At 38.8% G+C, this 19,000-nt stretch overlaps 1 protein-coding gene across 4 annotated transcripts in view; it reads left to right on the top strand.

The window, feature by feature from the left end:
- CDC42BPA (CDC42 binding protein kinase alpha) overlaps positions 1-19,000 on the top strand; it is a 156,495-nt gene that overhangs the window by 86,871 nt on the left and 50,624 nt on the right. For all 4 annotated transcript variants that reach the window (XM_079969154.1, XM_079969153.1, XM_079969152.1 and 1 more), the window contains exons 12-16: positions 4,088-4,221; positions 4,982-5,224; positions 6,493-6,603; positions 8,843-9,090; positions 17,231-17,336. In XM_079969154.1, the coding sequence (XP_079825280.1) occupies positions 4,088-4,221; positions 4,982-5,224; positions 6,493-6,603; positions 8,843-9,090; positions 17,231-17,336 (842 nt within the window). The remainder of the gene's footprint in view (positions 1-4,087; positions 4,222-4,981; positions 5,225-6,492; positions 6,604-8,842; positions 9,091-17,230; positions 17,337-19,000) is intronic.

The raw sequence follows: 19,000 nt of genomic DNA, 5'->3' as shown, positions 1-19,000 counted from the left end.
AAGTGAAATTTATGGCTGGTATATTGTTATATAGAGTAGCTTACTTGTTCCTCAAAAATGTGCTGAAAGTGGGATCAAATTCAATACTGTATTTATAAATTGAGATGGGTTGTCTGATAATGAAATTAGTTCTTCCTGTTGTTGATGATCTCAGTGACATGTTTGTATTAAATTGTGTAGTATTTTCCAAATTATACTGAACATTGGTGGGGGAACTATTTCAGACTGAGAGATGGACTGGAACTTCCCCAACCTTCCAGGGCCCACATACCAGTGGTGGGTGGGGCAAAAATAATTACGGCTTGAAAAAATGCATGTACCTGACTTGTTCACATGCAACATAGTGAGGCCTTGGGGAGGAGCAAAGCACTTGCGTACATTCAACCATAGTTCATTTTAAACTATGGATTAATGTTGTGGCTGAAGCAGATCTCTGAATTCCTGCATGGATTTTTCTCACCTAAATTTTAACTCAATTTTATTTGTATTACATTAAAAAAAAATCTATATTTCCAGCTGGTGATGCAGCTGTGAAAAGCACAAAGTTAAAGTGTTGCCATTGGTAAATGGGTTTCCATTGCATGAGAAAAAGGACAACAGAATATTTTTATAAATTCACAAACAGAAGATACTTGGAGAACTGGATAATTCCATGAAAATGTCACCTTACAGACTCCTTCTTCATTTTCATATCACTTTAAGGATAATTTCCCAAGCAACAGTTTTTCAAAATGGTATTTTACATGTGAGTAAAATAACCTGAAGTGTGACATATATTCAACACTTGCCTATGAAACATATATATTACCACAGATAAAAAAAATATCTATATTTTAAGATAAAATACTTATCCAAGTTATGCTTTCTGATCAGAAGGTTGGTGGTTCGAATCCCCGTGAGGGGGTGAGCTCCCGTTGTTCGGTCCCTGCTTCTGCCAACCTAGCAGTTTGAAAGCACGTCAAAGTGCAAGTAGATAAATAGGTACCACTCTGGCGGGAAGGTAAATGGCATTTCCGTGCATTGCTCTGGTTCGCCAGAAGCGGCTTAGTCATGCTGGCCACATGACCCGGAAGCTGTACACTGGGTCCCTCAGCCAATAAAGCGAGATGAGCGCCGCAACACCAGAGTCGTCCGCGACTGGACCTAATGGTCAGGGGTCCCTTTACCTTTCCCTTTCCCTTTAAAAAGAAAGCATTTAAACTATCTGTGGCATATTACTTGATTATTTTTGTAAGGCAGATCAAGGCAGCTAGCAAACAGTTTAATGTGTATCAGAGTAAATATTATGTGCTGTGCCTAATGTTGTATATATGTAAAGAAGCTTACAAATGTTACATTGGTCACTAAAGAATTACCCACACTGTAAAATAAGCAAAATATGTTTCTTTGTATCTGTAAGGATATTGGAGTATAAAAAGGTGTTACAAAACCACTCTTTTTTTTCCTTTCCATTTTCCAGTGCTATTTCTCCTGTTACTAATCTGTTCTCAGATTGCATCTCTTATTGTGGGGCCCCAGAGTGTGGTTCAGAGTCATTTAATCTTATGCTTGTACAGGTCAGAAACAAGACATTGGATCCTACAGTGGGTCCTGGGAATCCTTCGCAGGCAGCCTGATGCTGTGCATATTTGTTCAGAGCTTAGTTCTACTGTGTTCAGTTTACTCCTGAAGAGTATATAGGACTGGCAACCTACTAAGACTCGCCAGGATGCTGTGGTGGTCATGGTTTGAGAACCGTTGTTATAAAGTGATACAGCTGCTTTTGTGTAGAACTACAGCTGTTAACCTAGAACAGGAAGACTGAATGGGAAATAGCTTATCACTAGATAATAGACCCTGAATCTGGATTTGAATTTTGTTTCTTTATTGAATGCCTGCTTAAGAACACTTCTAGTGAAAATAAGAGTTGAAGTGTTCTGCTCAGCAGTAGTCTTAGTAAATTAAGGCATTTTTCTCTCCCCATCATTCCAGACAATGATAGCCTAGCATATGCTTTTAGTTTTTGAGGTCGAAGTTATAATATTTAGTTATCTAAGTTACATAGGAGAAAATTCTGAGGAATCTTTAATATAGTGAAAAAATGTAAGGGAAAGAGTAGACAAGAGAGCAAAGTAATTTACACGTGAAAGAGAGATTTATTTTGGCTCTCTTTAACAGTATATCAATTTCGTGTGCTGGTGACTTCAGCAGAGAGTTAATCATTTCTGCCATTGAGATACAGCTGTCGTTTAAGCTTTCTCAACTTATTAAAAGGAGAGTTGAGAATTTATGCAGCACTAGCTGTGTGTACAATTTCTGCTCTTTCAGAACCATGTTGGTGAAAAAGATTAAGTCAGTGTTGGGGTTCTAGACTAGAGAAAGCTGGTTGCAAACTTAAGTCTGATTGAAATAATTTTGGATGGATTGGGTAGATTTCTTTATGACATTTTGTGACATAGCTGAGATATTTTAAATGCATTTTTAAAATGCATGTTTGCTTTTAAGGTGGTTTAAGGGGTTTTCTTTGAATAAAAGGTTTCAGGAATATGTTTCTTCAGTAGTGGCAGATGCAATAAACCTAACAGAACATGCAAACACAAATCATAGAATCTTAGAGCTGGAAGGGTCGTCTAGTCCAACCCCGCAATGGTGTTAGCATTAGAAATAAAGAAAGCTATCTGAATGTAATGTGAATATGATCAACAATATATTGCCTTTAGTAATTCAATATTTTTGGTAGTTTTGTTTAAAAACACACACAAAAATACAGAACATCTTGCTGTTTGATTTGTAATGTCATGGCATTGCATGTTGTGATTATACATCATAAAATTGCATACTATTTCTGGCAATCAGCTAAAGTTGAAAATTTAAACAGTGAAGGGTTTTTTAAAAAAAAAATCAGATCTTAAAATTACTATGCTGAACCTGGAGTTCCATTTCCTTGGAATTAAGATATGTTGAAACAGTTAGACTTTGTCCCTGAGAGCAGAGTGTTGTTGTACTTCTGGCTGGTTCAGTGCTTCTGTCTGTCATGGTTGTGGCTACATACAGCAGATTTATTTCTGGTTGTGTGTTCTTTTCTGTATTAGGTTCCTCTCTGGGGTTAGCACATATGGATTATTCAAGTCCAAGTGAGATGTGTGGCCATGTTTTCTTGTTTCTGTCTTCCTGTCCCTTTCCATTAAAAAGACAAAACCTTCCAGACAGCGACTTCTTAATACTTTTTCTTTCTCATTACAGAAATAATTAGCTTTGACATTATACATAGTACAATTCAAGGAACATTTAGAAATGCAGAGTAAGACATTATTCTATGTGGTTGTTGCTTCTTTTTTTCTTATTTCTCATCAACAAAAGAAATTTGGGGATGGGATTTGAATGTGGTCAGTCTGCTGTGCATGATCACAAAAAATTGATAGCTATCTGTCAACTTGATAGAACAAGGATGATGCTGGTAAAGTGGTAAAGGAAGTTGTGTGTGGCAGCATCTATTCTCTAGAACTTGCTGTTCATTAAAATTAGACAGGCACTTTCACCGTTTTCAGGGCTTGTTTAGGCAAGTCTACCCTGACATGTAATTCTATTATTTATATCTGTTTTAATGTGCTTAACTTTTTAAAGGCTGCCCTGAAAGTTCAATAAAATGCTTGGAATGAACAGGTTAAGACAGAGGTTGAGAGCAACCAACTGTCACGATATTCTGTTGCCTACCTAGGCAAATTTTCACACTAGCTCACTGTTTTCTATCCATAAACAAGCAAATTAGTAACATCAGTATAGGAAAGTGGACCTTAAAGAAACACTGGTTTTGATATGTGCAAATGTTCAGATACATAACTGAATGTGGAGCCTCATCAGCAACTTATTTTACAGAAGGGACAGTTCGAAACAGAGACGGAAGTTGTCCCTAGAGCTAGGAAGACCTGTTGCTATAAATAACACCCCCCACACATCTCTCTTGCTTTGTAGTTGGCAACTAATTGTTCAACAGGTACTCCTCAGAGGGCTGGATTTAGCCTTGGGGTCTTAATTGGCTATTCGCTATTGTATAGCAGTTAGTATTATATTTTACCCTGTGATGTTTAACAATAATTTTCTTTCCTAGATTCTGGACGACTGGAGCAGCAGCTTGAAGAGGCCAGTTCTGCAAGGCGAGAATTAGAAGATGCTTCCAGACACATCAAAACATTTGAGAAGCAAATCAAAGCACTAAAGCAAGAAAGGGATGATCTTAATAAGGTAAAAATGATTTCATCTGTGCTTTTGCTCTAGTGCCAGGAGAACCTCTTCCCATAACAGTCCTGGTTCTATTCCTGCCAGAGGACAGGTTGCTGTGGGTCTGATAGAGCCACCCCATAAATGAGTACATCTAACCAAATCAACAGAAGTACAGCATGATGAGTGATAGGAAATTTGCTTTGGGTCAAAGGTGCAGGTATTCCATCTTCAGTTTAGTTAGTTGGTATAAGGGCCCCGTTAATGAGTGGCAGGGTGTTTCACCTGATTGAATTAGGAAGCGGTAGAGCTTGTGATCTGGCACATCCATGATCTCCGTAGCCCAGAGCAAAGAAGACAAGGCTATATTAATTTCCATGACAAAAGAGGGTGGTGGCTGATCCTGCCAATATAATCTGTCTTTGAGAGTCAGTTTCTCCGAACTAGCAGTTAAAGACAAGATAGAGACTAAGATAGGAGTGTGGGGAACATAATGAAAGTGAGCTAGTGATGGAAAGGTTTGACTTTGGCCATAGCTACATATAATTAGCTGAATTATAACCAATCATAACCAATTCAAATTTGGTTATGAAGTTCCAATGAATGCTAGCATTTTTGTGGAACCTTTTTTGCTTGTTAAAACACTTGTTAAAGATTCTGTACAGAATCTCTTGTTTGGGGATGGGAAGTGGGCAACTGATACTTGTTTATATTAATTCTGCAACCCACCTAGTGGCAGAATTCTAAAATTCATGGCTATTTTATCTTTTGCTTTTGACTGCAGGAACTAATTGAGTCTAGTGAAAGATTAAAGGCCCAAACCAAAGAGCTGAAAGATGCACACAGCCAACGGAAACTGGCTATGCAGGAATTCTCTGAGATGAACGAGCGTCTTACTGACTTGCATTCACAAAAACAGAAACTTACTCGTCAAGTCAGAGATAAGGAAGAAGAGATGGAAGTGGTGATGCAAAAAGTAGAAAGCTTGAGGCAAGACCTACGCAGAACAGACAGAATGAAAAAGGAAGTAAGTCACTTTTGGGATAGTAACTACAAGGAAGTTTGACCAAAATAAAGCCTATTTCCCAGTGAATTTTGTTGACATGGAATAATAGTTGACAAATAATTTACTTTTGCTATTTGTTTATAATTCTCTGCAGTAGCTTCAGTATATTTTCAAAGTGTTTCATTTTTCCAATCTGGCTTTATAAAGTCTGGAAGATTTTTTAAAAATTGAGTATCTCAGTATAAATTTGCAAGCTAGATAACATTAATGGAGGGAAGATGAAGGGTTGCAATCAGTATAGTGCTAAGTAGCACTTTGCATGAGCAGAATGACTTCTGCTTGTGTAACAAGACTTCTCTCTCTGCTTCCCCTTCCCATGCCCCCTAAATTTCTTCCGGGTTTTTCCCAAACCTCCAGAGCAGATGTGGTCATGGTGTTGGGGGGCAGGGGGGGATGTCTTGTTGCACAAGCAGAGGTTATTTAGCTTACACATTTATTTAATGGAATGCCGCCAATATCATTGAATAAGCTGATGATAATGTATCAGTGCTTTTTATTTCATTTTGTGAAAAAAATACAGAATAAAGTCAGGTATCAGGAATCCATTTTATCTATTGTGAATTGATTTTAAATACAATATTCGCTTACAATTTTTAGAGTGCAATCCTATGCATGTTTACTTATATGTAAGCCTTATTGAGTTCAGTGAGACTTGTACCCATGTAAATGTGTATAGGATAGCAGTGTGTCTGATTATATGTATTTACATTATATAATCTGTTTTACTATTTATTATTAATATTTAATTATTGATGTATGTAAATGAATTAGCCATGCTTTTGTATGTAATGGCAAAACGATGATTATTTAATAACAGAGAATAGAAGTATTTGCAGCTCTGAGTGAAGACTGCTAGACAACACAGCTGCATTGTAAGATGACTGCTTTCCAGAAGTTGGAGGCTAAAAATAGGAATGAATAATACACTGCAGTTGCTTACCTACTTACCTGAGTAAGCTTCATTGAACTTAGTGGGAGTTCAGTGAGTAGACATGTATAGAACTGTTAGTGTACAATTCTAAGCACCCTTATTCCAGCTGATGTCAGCGGGACTTACTGAAAGTCAGTGTGGTTTGGGAAGTTCATTGCCCTTGGCTTCTGCCTAACCATCCGAAACAGGTCACAGTTGAGGACAGACTACTAAGATACATGAGTTCTTTTTCGGTGCATTATAAAAGAAACCAACGTTCAAAACAGTGGTTATGATTTTTAAAAAAATATTTTTGTAGCTGGAAGTTCATGCTGAAGCTGCAGCTGCTGAGGCATCCAAGGACAGGAAATTGCGTGAGCGAAGTGAGCAGTACTCTAAGCAGCTGGAAAATGAGTTAGAAGGACTAAAGGTCAGTCTTTGTTAACTTCATCATTTTAAAATGGAATAGCCACATATTAGATCTGATAGATCACTGTCAGACACAGAATAAAGAGGAATTCAAGTTAGTAGTGTATATTATTGTATCTAGTTATGGAGGGAAAAACAAAAACTTTTGAATGCTTGCTTCAATTTACTTCCAGCACAGTAGTACAAACTCTTTTTCCTCAATTACCTCATTTACATGTAATATGAAAGGTTAGAGAATCCCAAGAAATGTTACTAGTTTGTCTCTTCTAATGCAGAGGTTCCCAGATGTAACTAGAATAGTCTGCATTTAGAGACTAATAGAAAGCAAGGGATTTCTGAATGTTATGAGCCATTTTCCAGTGGCTCGAACAGGGGATTTTGTTGGGAACTTTGTCTTGCTAGGGGATGGCAAGATGAGGTGGACCATGGACATGATAATTTCTGAGTGTCCTCTCTGACATTGCAGATTCCATGCTTCTCTTTGGTATATATGGGAACTGTAGTCAATGAAACAGGCCAGATAACAACTAGAGTGCAGATTGTGACTGTCTCTCTCCAAAGGTGGCTGAAGAGAGGTCAGAGCATATATATACAACATGGCAGTGCAGGCAGCAGAGAATGCGTATTTTGCTGCCTCTGCTGCATCCTCAGAGAGCCACACAGCAGAGCTGTCATTAACACCTGTCTTATCAGGCCTGTTATAACCTATTTGGCAAGCAAAATCAGTCACCTTCACTGTCTTGATGCCATTATTATGCTGTCCCCATTGAGGCATCCTGTGCCATACCTAGGTCAGTTTTGTGGGATCAGTTTCAGTTGATGCAGCTTGATGACGTGGACAAGGAACTTGCATCTATACAACTGATGACATGCTCACTCTACCCATACCATTCATGGCTAATTAAAGCTAGCCTAGGGGGCTGTAGGTGACAGTACCATTACATGAAGTCATGATGACTGCGCTTGATGAGGCAGTAGTCTGCCTCTCCTAAGAAAGACTGTTCTGGTCCTAGTGGTTTATAATAATTACCCGCTGGCCACAAATAAACCTTTTTTGGGTGAATGTGCTTTAGAGGGTTGCAACATGGTGATTGCAGACATAGTTGGATAATAATGATTTATCTGGATCCATTTCAGTCTTGAATTCAGGCCTCATTGGGGGACTGAATGGGCTTTCATTGCCACTTTTATCAAAAAAAGGGACAAGCAGAGTGCAACCTTGCTCCTTCCACGTATCACCTTTGTGACACCATTGACTGTGGGTGGATCAACTGTGTTGGATTTATATCAGTGTCCCTGTGTTTCAGTGGTCCTGTTCCTATCTGCAGGGTCAATTCCAAAAAGTAGCTTTAGAGGGGGATGCTTCTCAAGTTCCTTGCTTTGGAGTTCCACAGGACATAATTCTGTCCCCAATGCTATTTAACATCTATATGAAGCTATTGAGAGTAGGCCTTGTTTGGAGTGAATTGTCATCCGTAACACCTGAATTGGGAGTGGCCATGCATGCTGAGAACTGATGCCTGGACACAGTGGCTAGATAAGGGCCAATGAAACAAACCCTGTTAAGCAGGAGACCCTGTGGGTGAGAGGTTCTTGTGTCTGGGAGACAGACCAGTTTCCTGACTGGATGAGGCTACACTCACTCTGAAAGAGTAGGAAGGACCCAAGTAGTAGTCATGGCTTGGAGCACCTTTTACCAGCTTTGGCTGGTATGCCATCTACATCCATTTATATATTGTCAGGCAGAAAAGCATATTCTGAAGTAGAATTGTGCTTTTAAATATAAGAAATTCAGTGTACTGTTTTTTAAAAAAAAAATTAGTGTTTTCAATCTGTACTTGGACAGAATGCTGAAATGACAGGAGACCATTAAGGCTTCACTCATATGCATGCTTTCCTTAAGAGTATGACCCATTAAATGCTGTGGGGCTCACTTCTGAGTATATATGCATAGGTTTTCACTGCAATACTGTTAAAGCCCTAAGGATTCATGTTATGTTTAGGCAATCCATTGCTTGACACAGTATAGGGTGTCTTTGCTGGCTGTTACTTTAGTTTGACATTGATTTCAAAACAACTTGGATATTGATGTAAAAATGTAATTGCAGTTAGTTGCACTTTCACTTAAATGTGTCCCCCCCCCCCACTAGATTGAGGTATTTCTAAGCTCATACTTTCATAGTTCTGCTATGAAGACTAATCATGGAAGCTAATTATGAGATGTCCCCTTTTTTTAATAGCAAAAACAAATTGGTCGCTCCCCAGGGGTGAGCAGCACAGAACATCAACAAGAGATCACGAAATTAAAATCTGACTTGGAGAAGAAAAGCGTTTTTTATGAAGAAGAGATATCTAAACGAGAACTAATACATTGTAATGAAATAAAAAATTTGAAGAAGGAACTGCGTGATGCAGAAAGCCAACAACTTGCTCTCAAAAAAGAGATCCTAATCTTGAAAGACAAGTTAGAAAAGACAAGGAGAGAAAGGTATGCATAACCCAGTTATTTTGCTGCTTGATTGCATGTCCATTTGTAAAACCCAATGTCTGTGTATGAATCTCTGCAAGATTTTTGCAAAACCGATACTACTGTGGCAAATCAAATACAATAGTTACATTCAAGATATATGGTACTTCACCATACTTACACTGACTGTATGTAAATGTTCAAGTTTGTTTAACTTTGAGGCAACAAAAAGTCTGTTTTAGATTCTGAAGCGTACCTAACCTGCAGTTCTAAGCAAACCTGGTAGAAACTGTTTCCAACTAAACATTAGGAGGAATAAGTAATTGATAAGTAATTAAAACTGGTGGCTTGAGCATAAGCTTTATATTAGAGTGGCAGTACTATTTTGATGGATAGTGTTCAGAAACAATCTCCATCGTTTGAACTTCACATGTTGCAGCAAGCAAGTTTTGATAGATATTAGTCACATCTGCATGATGTACATGGAATCATCTCATTACATTCTCACAATGACACTGTGAGATGGTTGAAGCTGACATGTCACTCATTGTATCACATGACTGAAATACGGATTTCCCTGGGCACAGGTTTGCCGGGTCCCAATAACCTGTACTTGCTGGTTCTTCAGTGATGCACTGCACAGAAACATTTATGTAGGTGTCTTCATTCATATAAGACTGTATGTTTACTCTGTACACATGTTGTTACCCAGTGTACATGTTTGTCCATGATCGCTGGTGCCTGTTCTTTGTTTGAGCTCAGATTGCTTTAATTTTCGGTAAAATAATAACACAGTCCATGTATTCCCACCCATCTCAACATATCATAATCCACTGGAATGATACAGAGCTTGCTTTATGAGGCAGTTGGATAAGGGAAACTTGAGAAAGTAAAGAACCCACCTCATTAAGTATATAGTTTCCCATTGACCTGCAGCACAATCTGCTTCAGAAAGTGAGAAAATTGGTGGAGGTGAGGAGGTGAGCAGCACTTCACTTCTTTTTCAGATCAAGAGAAATGCAAGTTAGAATTGAGAGGCCAGGTAGAATCTTGCATTTTGCCCTCTTGAGTGATTCATTTCACATGGTGAGAATTCTTAAAATGCCTGGCCTCTTTGTTCTAACTCTGTATATTGGAGTTATGAACATTGACACAACCAGGAGGGCCCAAAGTTGTAAATCTGCTTTGTTGTTTTGCTTTGCTCTTTCTCTCCCCTACCCCTCTCAAATGCATTGCTTGTCTTTGACGTGAACAAGTAATATGTCAGAGTTAAGGTACTGCTTATATCTGCTAGCACAAGAAGTGTCACTTAAGGTGTCCCGAGGCTTTTCTGCTCCAGATTTCATCCAGTGCTAACATTCATCATCAATCCACTCTAGACACAAGCCTTCTTTATCTGTTCTGACAGGATGATTTGTTTTCTCTCTCCACCATGGTAGAAAGAAGTGGCAGTGAGAATGCCCCTCAACTGTATTTATCAGTAACAGACTTTATTTACTAGCTCATAAAATGTTCAAGTATCTTATAATTGTATGCTACCATTGCCTCACATTAACAGGAGATTCCCGGGTTTTAAAAGGTGTAGCCCATACGTGATCAGAAGGACAAAAATAAAGATCAGTGCAGTACCCAAGCAGGAAACTAAATATAATGATAAGCTGCAACTTTATGTGTGTCACTTGCTCTCAGGACACAGTAAAAAGATTACATAAGATGGTACTGGTAAGCAGACGTGTGTTTTCCTTTTTCTGTGAATGAAAGTAAGAAACTTGCAGGATAGCTGCCCCCTTTTCAGGAAAATATGGTGCACTGCCATGCAATTTTCTTTTGTGAGGTTTTGAAGATACTATTAACATAGTAAGCTACCCACCCACCTGGCCTGAGTTTTATCATTCTTTTCTTCCTTTGACTTTTTTTGGGGAGACATTTGTGAGAGCTGTTGCTAAAAGCATCAACTGAGCCCTTTCCTATTGATCTAATTGTAGCTTTGCCAATAGTTAAAGGGCTGTAGCTTGCTTTCAAAAACTAGATGAGGCTGCTACATTAACAGCCACACAACTTTCCCCTGGTTCTGCTGCTAGCATTCCCCTATGTTACACAGGTTCCTTCTGTCATTTTATAAAAATGTTTGGTGTATGGTTGGGTCAGTAGAGCGGACTTGAGAGTTGAAACAATTGGCTCATCCTTTCCCACTTCCAGATGTAGCAAGGTATGAGTAGACATTTGTGATGGGCTATCTCAATAATTTATATGTATTTAGGGTTCTGAAACACCTACATGGAAAATGTAAGATCCTTGAATTTCCCCATGCATGGTACAATTGCAGTTTCTCGTTTACCATTCAGGTGGAGAAGATGATAAAAGTATCAGAGGGGTGTGTGTGTGTGTGTGTGTGTGTGTGTGTGTGTGTGTGTGTTTCATGCTGTATTCTCTTTTAGATAACCTGATACAACTACAGGTGGGGATGGAAACCTGTGATCCTCTTGAAGTAGTTGGACTATAACTCCCATCAACCCTGACCTGACCATAGGCCATTATAGTTGTGACCAATGAGAGTTGTGGTTGAGCAACACCTGGGGACCATACACTCCCTACTGTTTTAGGACATAACATTCTCTTCACAATGTAGGTGTCCCCCCCCCCAATGTGGGGTTGGTGTTCCCTCATTTAAGAATATTTCTGCTCCATATAACATAAACCATTCCCCTTGCTGAATTTTTTTCTATGGCAGCCTTAAAATTCCTGCAGTAGGTCAGGCTTTAAAAATCAAAATAGATAGCTTTAGTAAGACATTTGGAATTCAGTAGTTTGAATCTATTACCACCAACCTGAAAAGTCATAAAGCAAGTAGTGCTTAAGAAAACATCATTGTGTTAAAAGGCAAATCATTCTTCATTCACTTGTTTTTATTTCATAAACAAATATGAATAGGGCTGCTTTGGTACTGTAATATTGAATAATAGGACTGAAGAATAGGTGAAGCATCTGTGGGTCTTAGGTGAAATCAAGCTGAATTACTGCAAAAGACAAAACGTGCTTCAGTATATATATTTTTAAAGCACACACACCTGAAAACCAGAAAACAAACAGTTGTCAGAGCTACATTTTGATGTGATGAATGTGATAGAATAGTTTTATTAGCTGTATTACCTGCCCATGACTGTCAAAGCCATGAATGAGTTATGTAGAGCATTTCCAAGCAAGGAAATAATAAAAGCTTTATGCCACACATGTACCTTACACAAGCCATTTCTGGAAAAGAAGCTGCAAAGGTTATTAGCATCTCTTTTCATTGCTCATTTAAGCCCTGTGCAAACAGTCTCTACCTTCAATGGAGGTTTGAGATTGTGCCCTGTGATCTTGCCCTTGGGATTTGAGGTTGTGTTTAAATAGAGGCCTATATGCATGGAGTTGACATGTGCAGGTATAATCCTCCCAGTTTGCAGGGGTCTAGATCAGACCTGCGTGTACTGCATTACATGCACGTGGGCTACTTTTGATTGAGACTTCCAGCTTGTAGATGTCAGGTGGGTTTGCAGCTTGATTCCACTATCCCACTGCATGTAGACAATCAACACCTGCACTAGTTAATATACCTTAGATGTGGAAGCAACACTAGTTGGTATCAACCTAGCTACTGGCTTTTCTCTAGTTTTTCCCTTTCTCTTTGAGGTGCCTTTAATGTTAAAAGATGTTGCAGTGCATATTCTCAATGGGTTGTGTTGTGGTTTCTGCTGCTGTTCTGTTTTGCTATTTTAGTTCTGTTCCAAACGTACTATTGTGATTTTATAATTGTATGTTAGGGCTTTTTATAGTGTGTTTTTTAAAAAAACCTTGGGCAATATAAAGAGTGGAAAGGAAGTTACGTAAAAGAAGTCGGGAAGCATATGAGATAAAATTGCCAAATGGGGTCATTGTGAGAAATAGGAAACAAAACAATATGCCGAAAATGTCCTTTATCAAAATAACATGTAGGCAGGATAGGCTGTGTGACAGCACTAATTTTAAATTCTTTCAAAAAACAAGCTGAGCAGTAAATGAGCAGGAGTACTTTTAATTCATTCCATGGTTTTGCAAGGAACTAAAGCAAGTTAGTTAGATTGTTGCTTTCATGTTGATTCAAAAATGTATTGAAAAAGCCTATTTATGTTCCAGTTTATGTTCCCAGGGGGAGTCACTAAAATATTGGCAGGTTCATGCATCATAGCCTACCTTGTTTTGAGTTTATGCTTCTTTTTTAATATTGGTTACCCTGCTTAGCTTAGCCTTCATTTAAAAACAAAGGACTGCCTCACATGATACAGTGCATGGTGACATCTACTGATGTTTCCAAGGAGTGCCTAGAACAGTTTTGAGTATTCTTTTAAAAACTGAATATACTGCAAGGGGAGTACTGATCAGTTTTACATATCATTATTTCAGAATTACAAAAGGACATCATCTGTATTCTCCTTCCACTGTGAAAACATATCTTTAAATGATGACACCATAGGCATGTTCAGGCATTTGTTTGAATGCACAAATGTGCATTTCCCCATCCATGGATGCAGAGTTTATGTGTTCAGACAAATGCCTGAACATGTAACATCTCATAAATATATATAGAACTAGAACTTACTGTTTTCCCTCTTTTTTTTACAAAGTATCGACCTAGTACACATTCACTGGTGCAACTTAGTATGCGTGTTTAAATTTCCACTGATTTTTGTGATACTTGGAGCCTGATCCTATGAATGGTTACTTATAGGTAAGGCCCAATGAGACCATAGTGTGCTTTGACTGCAGTCTGAAATATTTAACCACGCTCTGGTTTCTGCTTCACATTTTCTACAGTTCTTGGGCCAAAAGACAACTGTGTATGGACAGAGGAGAAGTGTTTCAGAGACTAGAAAGAACAAATACTCTCCACTGTGGCTCTAAAGTTTATGTTTGCTTAGCTCTGAGCTAGCATTCTAAACTACCTCTGACTTTTCCCTGTGTTCCATTATTTACTGGTCTTGTTTCTTTCAGGAGAGCTGTTTTCCGCTGCAGTCTCAGCTGAGACTCACAGCACATCAGATTTCTAAGGCTACCACCAAAGTGGTTTAACATAAAAGCTTCATACTGCATTTTCCCCATCGTCTCATATTGCATCAGATGTAAATTTAAAGCTACTTCACAAGCTGTGAATGAAACCACCAATACTAGAAGCACAAAAAGTACTAAGTGCATATAAACTAAGACAAAAATGCAACCAAATGCTTAATTAAAGACTCTGACCTGTTGTCTGAGAAGTTAGCCTTAAACCCATGTCTCCCACATAGCTGTGAGACCCATTATCCATTCCCCTGATAGTTAATGCTTTAATCTTTTTTGGCTTTCTCCCAGATTGTTCTTCATATGCATGGAATCTGTTGGTTGGGGAGAGCGATGTGTGGTGTTGGATTACAGAATTAGTGTAACAGTAGTGATTAATATGCTACATTGTTAGAATGAAGTGTTATGTTTCAAATGATGCCTAGCAACACACAAATTCAGAGCTGGGTCTGATATTCCTGTGCTATATTTCAAAGTATTATTGAAACAGTAAATGAATTTCAAATTAGAAATAGGAGATTCAAACCAAAAATACTCTTACTGAGTACTATTGTCATGGCTCAAATGCTGGCTGATAAACATTGGTGGGTAGTTTTGCTGAACTGTAAGAAATATTGACTAAATTCTATCACCAATACTTTGTGCCAACATAGCCCTCATTCACATGTAACACTAAGCCAAACGATAGCTTAGCACAAATAAGCAAACATGCAGGATCCTGGAAATATTGGATCTGCATTGTTTTTTCTTGGTCGTTCTAGTGCTGCACTTCGCTGATCTAAGCTTAGTGTGTCATATGAACCCAGGTTCATGGTTTAGCTCTCTCAATACAAACCACAAGTGGGCAACTGTAGGAAAAACTTCAGTTATAGCCCATGGTTTGTATGGACAGAACTAAACCACTTACCCCAGGTCTGGGTAACTCAGTAAGCTAAACTGTAGCTTAGCTCAACAAAACAACCAGAGAGGAGAAAAACAACCACAATATCCTCTCCATGTAAGCTCATTCACTTTTTAAAAAATATTTTTTTATTACAGATTTTCTTGTATAACAAGAGTACATATAGTGTCTCTGTTTTCAATTCATAGAATCTTTTTCACAGTTCAGTTACATTTGGTATGAGACACTGCTGTCGTAGACATTACGCGATCGGAGGGAAAGGGGGGGATACTGATCCTTCTTTCTGTTGTATATTTGTGCAAGATTTTTTTGTCAGCGTGATGTGAGTAGGCCATGTATGTATGTATGTATGTATGTATGTATGTATGTATGTTGTGCGAGAGATGAGAGGTTGGTACGTTCAGTTGGTTGCAGTGTGGTTTGTATGTGTGAGTGGGCGTATTGGGTCATATTAGCCATATTGCTTCACATGCCTGCTCATTCACTTTAAGCAATGGTTTGACTTAGCCTGATGTGAAAGGCAGGCCAGTATGACTGAAATCTCTTAACCATGGTGAAAGGTTAGTTATAGAGTGTATTACTGAGCATTCCCTCTCCCTTGATCCATTGCCCTCAGATCTGGTTAAGCATTACATCCACAATGAAATCTACCATGGTTATACTAACTAGATGTTAAAGATATGATGGAGAAGCATCCCCTGTTTTACCAGGGAGACCCAGCATGCTCCTTCTTGACTTGCTTTATGATGGGCATTTAAGGCCTACTGATTCTAGCAGGCTTTCAACATCTGTTACATGGCATACTTCAATAAATGTAGAGTGATAAAGTAGTAGGCCACATAGAAAAGTCATAATATTTTGAAATAAATAAAACAAACTAGGGATCCAAATGGATAAAGATTTTAAATTGGGGATCCCATGATTTGCCGCTCTTGGTCATCTTGAGAGTTATTCGGTTTGCAGTTAAATTAAAGTACATGCAGATCTGCATGCAGAGGTTTCTGGTTGGGCTGGGAAGGACTCTTGCTCAAATCCCTGGAGAGCTGTTTCTGGTCAGTGTGGACAGTATAGAACCAAAGGCCTTACTTGGTGTTAGCACCTTTCGGCATTCTAAGTCCTATGCCGCCTCCCACTTTAGACCCCTGTGACCCCTGAAAAGTCTCATTCTTCTGGGCGCTTGGAGGCCCAGCACACGTCCTGGAGAGCCTTCCTGGGAAGTACTGGGAGGAGGGCAGATTCCCTTCCATAAACTTCCCACTTACAGATTTTGGAATTAAAGTCAGTGGCTCATGCTCATCTTTGTGCCGGTTTGGGGACTGCTCCCCCGTTCTTCATAGAAGTATCTGCTCTTTGCTCTCCCATTTCTCTTCTCTAGCAATGCATTTGGCCAGGACAGGACTTTAGGGAGGGATGTATGTGTCTTGTTTTCATTTGTGGGATTCTCCAATCTGGTAACTGTACATTTGTTACTTGTGGTGATGGTTAGAAAGTGCTTGGCTTATTTTGTATCTGGTAAATTGACACATGGATGTTTTCATGTATTAGATTTTGTCATAATTAGGACCATTCTATTAACCTAATGAGAATCTTCATGCATGGGAGTTTTGCAGTTCCAGGCACCATATATGGCAACTCTTTCTTTCACTAGCTTCAGAATTGCAAAGGGTTGTAAAAATGAATAAGGATATTGAATCATAATGTTTACTCTTAACTATGACTGTTTGAGATTCGTGGAAACCTTCTCACAGCATTAAAGCAAGATTGGGTGTCATCCATAGAACTCCAGCCCTGCCTAATTTCCTTCAAAAATTAATGCAACTTTAACTTGTTCCATTGCTTTCACTGGTTTCATCCAATATGTTGTATTTGGACAATGAATAAGAGGTCAAGGTTAAGTATTTTTTACAATAGAATGACAAATGCCTGCTAACTGGGACTCTGGTGTCCCACATTAAAGAGAGGTTAATTCGTACTCCTAACACAGAAGACATTTTCTTGTTGTCCTGAGGCAAAACAGATAATCATGTTATTCCAGTTTCAGTGGATGTGCAGATTACTGTATAATATTTTCTTAGTTACTGTATACGTCAGTCCTTAATGTTCTGCAAGATTTCTGTTGAAGCATATATTTGTACTATTTTCCATATATGCTAATGATTTATTGCATTTTGTATTATCCCTTAGCCAAAGTGAAAGAGAAGAATTTGAAACAGAGTTCAAACAGAAATATGAACGGGAGAAGATTCTCTTGACAGAGGAGAACAAAAAGCTTTCTGCTGAGCTTGATAAGGTAAGTGTTTTGTGGGTGAAATAAAAAAATTGAGCAAAGTTGAAAAATCCATAAAGGAGCATATAACTGGGAAAATGTGAATAACTTCCAATACTGATTCAAGTATAATTAATTATGTTCCCATGATGGGAGTTTAGATTTGATGATATCTCTATTCATTTCCGATTAGATCCCACAAAATTACTGAATAATATAGATTAAGATACACTGGCATGCTGATTACTTTACGAGCCAAAAGGTAATTTCTATCTGGTAAGATGCAAAGTTAATTACAGATCCAAACTTATGCCAGAAGTATTTATGGACAACAGACCGCTTCATTAGGTGGTTCAAAAATACTAATGAAAGACAATTAAATAAGGGATTGGAATAAAATAAAATTTATCAAATGGGTGAGGGTCAAATGTGTTACAAGGAAACAAAGAGGAAAATGTGAAACTGTTTACACCAGGACTTTGGAATAACCCTTATATTGACATGAAAAAGTCTTGGACAGCCTTAGCTGGAAGAAAATGATCACTATAGTCTGCTTCAGGTATTGTTCTTATGAAGGGGCAGTTATGGTGAAAGGAAGTCTATTTAGCTCTCCAGCCTTGTGTGGCTCCTCCTGCATGGGGAACAGAGAGCAGACTCCCTACTTCAGACGTTTTGCCCCAAAAGGGGTGAGAAAAGTCATGCAACTTCAGGAATGTGGCTAATGTGGCCCCCTCAGCTCCTTCCACTTTGTTTGTCCCTTTCGTGTGAGTAGGACCTCAGGAGGGCTTCCACCTCAGAAAATAGGAATGCAATACGGCAGAAGTAGCAAACCCATAGCCCTCCAGATGTTTAATTTCAACTCCCATCTTCCCTACTATTGGCCATGCTGGCTGGAGTCCAACAATATTGGTAGGGCCACAAGCCGCCCAGCCATGCACTATGGAAACATCAAAATACAGAATTCATACAAAACCCAGGAATACATAATTGGACTAGATGGTACTGAATTTCATTGAAATTAGAGGGCCTTCTCGGCAGTGTACTGCCCTCCCATCAGATGTCAAGGAGATAAAGAACCACACAACTTTTAGAAGATATCTAAAGGCAGCCCTATATTGGGAAATTTTTAATGTTTGACATTTTATTGTGTTTTTATATGTGTTGGAAGCTACCCAGAGTGGCAGAAGGGCAGGGTAATAATAGAAATAGAAATAGAAATAGAAATAGAAAAGGAATGTGTGCTTAAGGAGAACCTGGCAAGTGAGTACCACAAATCAGGCATGATTTTTCCATTGTGAATTCTAGAATGCTTTGACTTTTTGCATTCCGCAGGCAACAATGAGACTCACCCATGTGATTTGTTGACCATTGAGGAGATCCATTTGCACAATAGATACTATGGGTTGGGGTAGTTGGTTTTATATAGGTGCTTCTGGCAATATATGTCATGAGGACACAACCAGCAGAGCATAAGAACACAAAAAGGCCCTTCTGGATCAGGCCAATGTCCCATCTAGTGCAGCATCCTGGTCTCACAGTAGCAAACCAGATGCCTATGGGAAGCCTTCAAGCATGATCCAATTGCGCAAGAGCACTTCCCTGTGGTTTCCAGCCACTGGTATTCAGAAGCATACCTCCTCAGGCTGCGTAGGCAGAACCTGTGCCATTGCTACTCTCTCTCTTTAAAT

The sequence above is a fragment of the Podarcis cretensis genome, assembly GCF_951804945.1.
Source record: "Podarcis cretensis genome assembly, chromosome: 3".
In the NCBI taxonomy this organism is placed as follows: domain Eukaryota; kingdom Metazoa; phylum Chordata; class Lepidosauria; order Squamata; family Lacertidae; genus Podarcis; species Podarcis cretensis.
The sequence above is the reverse complement of the archived record's forward strand: the minus strand, read 5'-3'. Positions and strand labels throughout refer to the sequence as shown.